The sequence below is a fragment of the Bison bison genome, unplaced genomic scaffold (assembly GCF_000754665.1).
Source record: "Bison bison bison isolate TAMUID 2011002044 unplaced genomic scaffold, Bison_UMD1.0 scf7180017864526, whole genome shotgun sequence".
NCBI lineage: Eukaryota > Metazoa > Chordata > Mammalia > Artiodactyla > Bovidae > Bison > Bison bison.
The window spans coordinates 4,397,460-4,406,384 of record NW_011495077.1 but is presented as its reverse complement, the minus strand read 5'-3'; the positions used below and the strand labels follow the sequence as shown (position 1 = coordinate 4,406,384).

General features: G+C 49.9%; 1 protein-coding gene across 1 annotated transcript in view; it reads right to left on the bottom strand.

The window, feature by feature from the left end:
- Positions 1-4,626: 4,626 nt before the first annotated feature.
- The window catches only part of CELF6 (CUGBP, Elav-like family member 6), a 30,311-nt gene continuing 26,012 nt past the window's right edge, over positions 4,627-8,925 (bottom strand). Inside the window, 7 exon segments of the mRNA XM_010831424.1 lie at positions 4,627-6,245; positions 7,065-7,219; positions 7,779-7,922; positions 8,009-8,089; positions 8,341-8,403; positions 8,611-8,757; positions 8,855-8,909. Coding sequence (XP_010829726.1) covers positions 7,092-7,219; positions 7,779-7,922; positions 8,009-8,089; positions 8,341-8,403; positions 8,611-8,757; positions 8,855-8,909 — 618 coding nt within the window. The 3' untranslated portion in view covers positions 4,627-6,245; positions 7,065-7,091.

The following is an 8,925-nucleotide window of genomic DNA, read 5'->3' as shown; positions in this document are numbered from 1 at the left end:
ATCTTTCTTCACCGCATCTCTCTCCTCCCTTCTCACTATCCTGGGTTTCCATCATTCCAAAATGTGAGCCTCTAGAACACTTGGTTTGAGATATGGAGCCACAATCAAAGCCCCCATCCCAACACTGTTTGGGGTAGCAAAAATGTCCTGAAGGCACAACTGATTTTTCCAGCTCAGTTGTTCAGTCAGTTCAGTTGCTCAGTCGTGTCCGACTCTTCACGACCCCATGGACTGCAGCACGCCAGGCCTCCCTGTCCATCACCAACTCCCAGAATTTACTCGAACTCATGCCCGTTGAGTTGGTGATGCCATCCAACCATCTCATCCTCTGTCATCCCCTTCTCTTCTCGCCTTCAACCTTTCCCACATCAGGGTCTTTTCAAATGAGTCAGCTCTTCACATCAGGTGGCCAAAGTATTGGAGTTCTAGCTCACTTGCAGGAAATCCAGCCCAGATCTCTGGATTCCCTGAGTGCCAGCACACTTGGCACTCAGGGTCCCAGTGCCAAGTGTGCTGGGTCAGGCCATTTCTGGCCTACTCCCTAGGAGAAGCTGAGGCTAATTTCTCAGGCTCCTTTAGTGGATCCCTACATAGTCTTTTGGGCACCGAAGACCTTGGGAAGAATCAAACCTAGGCTTGCAGTTTGCTGTGCCTTCTGGGTCTCTGTGCTCTTAGGCCACTAGGGGGCAGGAGGCTACAGCCTGGAAGTTAAAAGCCCCCTCTATAGGTGGCAATCAAAGGTGCATTAGCCCAGGCCGCAGTACTGTGAGGACAGTTCCTGAAGCCAGGGCTGGGGAGAAAAAGAGCTGTAGTCTCTACCCTTTCTGAGTTTGCACTTGGCACAGACTTGGTCAGCTCTTTGTGGACCCCACATGACTCAGGCTCCAAGGGTGGTTGTAGAGTGTGCATTGGCTTTGAGCTTCCTGAGCCAATGAGGTGTCTTCCTTCATGGGTTCTCCCGAAGAATACAGGGCTGTGTAACATGCTTGTGCAAATATATTGGCTGAGGGAGGCCCAGCATGGATGCATGTGTGTTAGTCACGTCTGACTAAGTCTTTAGTCTTTGTGACCCTATGGGCTGTAGCCCACCAGGATCCTCTGTCCTTGGGACTTTCCAGGTGAGAATACCGGAGTGGATTGCCATTTCCTCCTCCAGGGGATCTTCCTGACCCAGAAACCGAACCCGCATCTCCTGAGTCTCCTGCATTGTGGGCAGATTATTTACCGCTGAGCCACCAGCAAGCAAGGGGCAGAGGCCCCAAACAGCCTCTGAATCCCTGCTGCATTTGGCTGTGTCACAGTACAGGCAGGCATAGTCAGGACAGTGACTGCCCAAAGACAGAACCCAAGCTACAAAAGATAAAGAGATTCTGACATCTCCCTGAGCTTTGCACCCTCTTTTGGAGGGTATCACATGCATGTTCTACGCCACTGAGGCAGACGTGAGACCCCAGGTCAGAGCACACAGCAAATCCAGAGCTGCTTCTGAGGTCAGAGGTTGTCAGTCCTATCTTAGACCAAAGGTTTTTTCTGTATATATCTATATCCAAGACACCCAGATTGCATCCAGAGAGAGAGAGAGAAATTCCAGGAGCCCTTTTGAAGGGTGAAGACTCTGCCCAAGTTATACAGGTTCTCAGAGGGTCCCCCCAATTCAGTGTCCACTGTCAGACTCCCCTCAGGAAGGTTTCGGTGATGTGGCCTTAGTGTAATATGGACCATGGCCAGAGGGAAAGGAGCTAAGCAAGCTGATGATTGGCCAGAACCAGTGCTTCTGTGGTTGCCTTACTCCTGTCCTGAATAGCGCCTTGGTGCTGAGGCCTATGAGCCAGTACTGCTTAGGGATTTTTGACTATAAAGCTCAACATTCAGAAAACTAAGATCATGGCATCCAGTCCCATCACTTCATGGAAAATAGATGGGGAAGCAGTGGAAACAGTGGCTGACTTAATTTTGGGGGCTCCAAAATCACTGCAGATGGTGATTGCAGCCATAAAATTAAAAGATGCTTACTCTTTGGAAGGAAAGTTATGACCAACCTAGATAGCATGTTAAAAAGCAGAGACATTACTTTGTCAACAAAGGTCTGTCTAGTCAAGGCTATGGTTTTTCCTGTGGTCATGTATGGATGTGAGAGTTGGACTGTGAAGAAGGCTGAGCGCCAAAGAATTGATGCTTTTGAACTGTGGTGTTGGAGAAGACTCTTGAGAGTCCCCTGGACTGCAAGAAGATCCAACCTGTCCATTCTGAAGGAGATCAGTCCTGGGTGTTCATTGGAAGGACTGATGTTGAAGCTGAAACTCCAATACTTTGGCCACCTGATGTGACAACGAGCTGACTCATTGGAAAAGACCCTGATGCTGGGAAAGATTGAGGACAGGAGAAGGGGATGACAGAGGATGAGATGGTTGGATGGCATCACCAACTCAACGGACAGGAGTTTGGGTAAACTCCAGGAGTTGGTGATGGACAGGGAGGCCTGGCGTGCTGTGGTTCATGGGGTCGCAAAGAATCGGACACGACTGAGCGACTGAACTGAACTGAGTCAGGGTTACTGGAGCATGAGCCAGCCAAGAGTTATACAGGTAATATATTTAATATATTACATATATAGGTAATATATATATAATGTTTCTGGAGGAACTGAGGTTAAGGACATTATCACAGACAGTCCATTGTGGAAGCCATGAAGCTGAGCAGGAGGGGAATGGGCCAAATGTGACCTGTTGCTAAGAGAAATCACAAGGGTCAGATCCAGACTCAAGGACAAGGACTTAGCAAGATTCTTGATGATGGTTACTAGCTCACAGAGAGCAACCAGGAGTCAAATCAAATTAGTTTGAAAGGAATTGTGCAGAGACTTCTCACTTGACAGTCAGGGATCTGGGAAGACATAATCTCTAAGACAATGTTTAGGCCCAAATCCATGTCCAAAGGGGGCTTTCCTGATGGCTCAGGCAGTAAAAAAATATCTGCCTGCAATGCAGGAGACACAGGTTTAATCCTGGGATCAAGATTCCCTGGAGGAGGAAATGACAACCCACTCCAGTGTTCTTGCCTGGGAAATCCCATGGACAGAGGAGCCTGGTGGGCTACGGTCCATGGGTTACAGAAGTGTAGCACACAACTGAGCAACTGAACCATGCACACACGACGCACCATGTCCAAAAGGAGGAGGGATGCTTCAGTTCCAGAAGGGGCATCTTCTTGAGGATGTCCATAAAGGACAATGGATAAAGAAGATAAGAAGGGACCTAGAGTAATTAGTTTCATTGACCAAGAAACTCACTCCACTGTCCAGAAGGATGGATCTGCTATATGCTATGGATTAGTGACCATTGTTTTCTCTTCGATTCCAAATTGAATTTTTTTTCTTAATGGTTATCCTATTTCCCTCTTCTATTTCATATTGGTTATGCAGAGGTAGCTACATTTATCTTTAAGCCATAGATTGCAAAATCACAAGGCGTTATATCCAGACCTAATCAATAACTGCACATCACAAAGGGACCCTGTACTGAGGGCTCAGTAAAGCAACTGGGCATGGTTTGGTTTTGCCTCCTATTGAGAAGTGGGTGAGTGCAGCTTTTTGTTAGGCCGAAGAATGTTACATCGTTAGGGAGGCATATTTTTGAGATTGTATGTTTGTCAAGAAGAGTATATAGGTGGATTTTGGAATATTGTGGGTGCACCTTGCTAACCCGCCCATCTTCTCTTCTTCTGAAGAGCCATTTCACTCTTCCACACGGTCCTGGTGAAGTTGCCAATTATGGTGGCTTACTCTTCCACCCTAGATGTGGGCACATGTCCTTTCTGGCCAAAGTTCTCCCAAGGTCTGTAGAGCTAGAACTGCTGAGGCCACCAAATAGAAGGAAGCAGAGTCAAGAGATGAAGACATCATCGTTTTAACCCCTAAATCCAGATCCAGCCTAGATCCAGCCGTACTTAAAGGCAGGTACATCCTTTGATTTATCAATTTTGTAAGCCAACTAGTTTCCTGTTGGCTTATTTGAGTTGGGCTTCTGACACTTGCAACTGAAAGTATTTGGACTTACACATGCACACACAACAGAGAAACAAACACCATAGTTGTTTAAACTCATTAGACATTATATAAGTCTTCCATGAGCTTAGAGGGATCAGCAAGTTTTTAACTAAAGCAGAGTTCTCCAACCTCCGGGATCTAATGCCTGATGATCTGAGGTGAAGTTGATGTAATAATAACAGAAACAAAGTGCACAATAAATGTAATGCTCTTGGATCATCCCGAAACCATCCCTCCTCCATCTGTGAGAAAATTATCTTCCGTGAAACCAGTCCCTGGTGCCAGAACAGGTTGGGGAGCACTGGCTTAGACCATACCTGTGCTCCGGCTCCTAGCGCAGTGCTTAGCACCTAGCAGTGAGGGGCCTCCATGTCTCCATGTGAATAGCTGTTTGTATGTGCAGATGTTACATATTCCCATCTGTGTCCAGGGTGCTTTGTGTGTTAGCATTGTGCTGGTGTACAGATGCCCCTGACACTAGCTCCTTTTTCAGCTGGAAATTATTTGTTGGTATATATGGCATCTTACCTGGTAACGTTAGTTTTCATCCCATTCCCTCCAAAAACGAGTCAAAGACAAAGGAACAGGTGGGAACAAGTTTTCTTAGAAACTCTTATGAAGGAGGAACTCTCCCCCCGCCATGTCCTTCATTGTCTGATGTGACATCAGATTAGAGGCCTCCAGCCTCAGTAACAGCTGGGGACCAGAGTGCCCACCACACAGCTGGGGCCCCAGACTAGTCTGATCCAGATTTGTGGGGTGGAGCAAAGATTATCCTCCTAGGAACAGTATGTGCAAGGCCCTGTGGGCCCAGGAAAGGCTGACCAAGGCAAGGTGAGTCGTGGTCTTCTAAGCCAAAACTTTTGCCCATCTCACAGAAGCAGGCAGGAAGCACCACCATCGATCAGCTTTATATGGCACCCACTGGATACACAGACAGACAAAGACAGACGGACAGAGCACACACCACTTCTAAGCTGAACACTGCTCACCATCTAGAAGCACCTCGGATAAGCACATGTGAGACACTCTTGCATAGGAAAGATGTAGTTTTTAAAGGAATGAAGAAGTATTTTGGCAAAACATCTACTTCCCTCCCAGGTCCTGGGTAAAGAGGGACCTCTAAATTCTGAAGCTTCTACAATATTGAAAATTATCCCCTTCTCTCAATGGCAGTATATACAGTAGCGAATCTTCCAAGTCTGTTGTCACAGCCCTCTATATATATCCTGAATCTACTTTACAGGTGGGTAGACTTAGAGACAGAAGGTGGTCTGGAGCAAGGGGACACAGGGGCTGGCTCAAGGTGAGGGGAAACAGGAGGTGTCTCAGCTCAGCCAAAGGCAGGGCCTCTGTCTGTCTGGACAGGGAAGAGAAAGACTGGGGTGGTCCAAACTCCCTTTCATCCTAACTGGGGAAGCAGAGGTTCTACGGGAAAGGCTGTCAAGAAGGAAAGGCAGGTTCCCACTCCTGCTGGCTTAAGAGGCCTATCAGGGTGGCAAGGACCAGGGCAGGCCAGAGCTCCTCATCAAGGCTTGTTCAGGGATGCTCTCTGAGTCTGGGGGCTGTGGGCTCACTGCCTTCCATAACTCTCTTGTTACATGCTTAGGAACACAGACCTCAAGTCCTTAATTATTTTAAAAGGTGTTGGGGTGGGGTTGGGAGGTTAAGAGGAAATGAGACACAGAATAACCTTTCCACAGCCTTCCTCTGCCTAGGCTGGGGCCTTCAAGGGTCTTCTTCACCCTGTCTCCTAGGGATATTTAAAGGCAGCTTTTATTAGACTCTATACTGTTTCTTTTGTTTCTCTTGTGATTTTTTTTTGTGTTTTTCTTTGTTTTAATTTATATATATATATATATATATATATTCTTAAAAAAGCAATAGTCCTTTGGTCCCTAAACTCTAAGGAATGATATGATTTGAAAGAAGTAGATCTGGGCTTCCCTTTGGAGAAGCCCTTGGCACCCCCTAGGCCATCTGCTGGTTCCCCTCCCTAGACAGTCACTCCTCAGCCAGCCCCAGCTGCCTTGCCAGCCTGAGCTCTGCACCACAGGCACAGAACAACCCACTTGGTGAAAACAATCCTTAAAGCGGCCTGAGCCCAGGCGTTGGCCTAGGGTCCACCTCCATCTGCGGCTGCTCCTTCAGGAAGGGCTGCTCAAGCATTTCTGTGCTTCTCTTTTCCTTTCTTCTCACTCTTCAGTTTCCAGTGTTGGGTATTAATTGATAAGGAGAGAGAAAGGAGATAAAGAAAAATGTCACTCTGGAGAACAAGACAGAAAGAGCAACTTGCCCCATCCGTGACATCTCAGGTGAGTGGCTGGACCTCAGGCTTCCCCCTGGAGCCAGACTCTGGGTTCTGGGCAGATCACCATGGGCCAGCACCCCCTCCTGAGGGCTCCCTGGAGGACAGTTCAACTGAAGGAGGGTCTTGTGAACCTTCTGAGACAGCAAATCTCTAAAAGTCACAGGCAGCTGGCCTTGCCAGAAGTCTAAGAGAGCTTGTCATCTTCCCCCCCCATCACCACCAGGCCCCGTAAATCTTCAGGGTATTTGCTTCATCTCCGTGTTCACTGCCATCATCCCAGCCCTGACATCCTGTCCTTTCTTTGCTTAAACTCTTCAGTGATTCTCTACCATCTTCAGGATAAATTCCAAACTCACGGTCTTTAAGACCCTTCACGAGCTGACACAAACCTACTTTTCTAGTCTCATTCTCCACTCCTCTGCCCTCCCTACACAGGTCCCCATGACTATCTCTGGCATGGAACAAGCTGGTTGGATCTTACTATAATCATCTCTCCCAGGCTGTGGGACAGGAATGATGTCAAATTTATCTCAGTTCATAGATGGAAGGAAAAAAACAGCCCCAAACTGAGGATTCCTCCTAACTCCTGGCTTTTCTCAGCCAGATTTTTTCAGAGGTGGGTGTCCTCAACATCCCAAAAGGAATGGCAAAGCTGAGAGTGCCTCTGTCACTCAGGACTCATCTGCCTGGGGTCTACGAAGGACTCACCTTTCGCGGTTGGTCAGTAAGAGCAGATCAGTAAGGCCGGTTAGCATCCTTGGGCCTCTTCAGCTGAACCTTGAGCCTCTTCATGCCAATCTGAAAGCCATTCATGGCCTGAATAGCTGTCTGGGCACTGGTTGGATTGTCAAAGCTAACAAACCCTGGAGGGTATGTGCAGAGAGATTAGCTGGGAACTCTGCCCAGCCTCTTCTCACCCCTCTTAGGCCAATTCCATCAACATACACTCCTCCACCTTTCAGCATCTGCATGTGTGCACACACACATGGACACAGGTTCATACAGACATGGACAAGTGGCCTGAGTTTCCTGTGATTCTTGGAAGGACAGGAGGTAATTCTGAGTGTGTGTGTTGGGTGGCGGTGTTTCTCTGTTTTTTTCTTGGCATGGAAAAAGCTCTCTCCCTTCACAGCTCCCATTCTGATCCTCTGAATTGCAGTTGCAGTTGGAGGGAATCTCTGACTCCAGACCCCCCCATCCACTTGTCCTGGCCAGATTCTGAAGCCTAACCTGGCTGAAGATCTACCAGACACCTGACCGTCCCAGGTGAAGCTGATATAGACTTGTTCCTGGTCTAGGACCCTGCTGAGTGCTATACACTCAGTTTCTAGGAATCATTGACTTCTGGAGGCGCAAACTTAGGGTTTGTAGGGAGCCTCATAATTAGGAGAGGGAGAGGTCCACGGATGGGGCTCAACTCACCAAAACACTTGCTCTGGTTTGTGGCACGATCCACAAAGACTTTGGCAGAGACAACGGCTCCAAAGGGCAGGAATGTCTGGATGAGTTCTGCATCACCAAACTCCTGAGGCAGGTGATAGATGAAGAGGTTACAGCCTTCGGGGCCTGGAGGAACAGCGGCAGGCTGGTTCAGGGGAGGAGTCCTAAGTCCAGCCCCACCAGGCCTTGATCTCCAGACCCCTGTCCCTCACCTTCTCTTTGCTGCTGGGGCAAGGCTGAAGGCTGCTGGGGAAAAGTTGTGCTCACTGGGGCATAGGCCGACGGATAGGCTGCTGGAGACAGAGGTGGGAGCGGGCAGTGACCCCCAGGAGCCATCCCCCAAGCAGGACCCCACCTGCCTGGCCACTTTTACCAATTCAGCCAGTCCACCCCTAGAAAGGTCGTTCTGGATCCAAGGGTGAGGGAATGGAGGGTCGACTCCTCAGAACAGAGCCTAACCTCCCCTCCCCCCGCCCCCCACAAATCCCCCTGTTACTTTCTGGGGCCCTTCAAACCTCCCAGGCCGCGTAGCGCCAAGTGAAACCTGCGTAGTGGTGCATCCCAGCGTAGGCCTGCTGCAGGGGGTCAGCCACGCCGGGACTCTGGGCTGGGGAGAGAGGGGCACAAGGCCCTAAATGAAGGTGGGCTGACGGGCAGGGCTAGGTGAGAATTCAGGGAGTGTGGAGGGAGGCGATGAAAGGCAGCAGGGAAGGAGGAGTCTCTTCTTAGGGAGGCCAGGCCTTGCCATCACCATCCCCCAGCCCCCACTCCCCATTCCGTTTGGGGGGAGATTTGGGCGGAGTGAGGGGCCCACCTGGGTAAGGAGAGAGCCCGTTATTGTAGAGACTGTCCGAGCCTGGTTGCCCGTTGGTCTGGGGAGTCAGGGGACCGAATCCATTGACGCCGATGGGCGCCGGGAGACCCGGAAGCGTGCCCGGGCCACCGCCGGGCGGGGAGTTGGCTGCAGGTGGCGAGGAGGTGGGAAAGTCAGGTCACCGCCCCACGCTCGCTCCGCCCTGGCCCCAGCCCCGCCCGGCCCCGCCCCCTGCGCGCAGTACCTGCCGCGGGCAAGAGAGGCGCTGCTACCAGGCTGAAGGCCGCCACGTGCTGCATCTGTGCAGCCACTGCC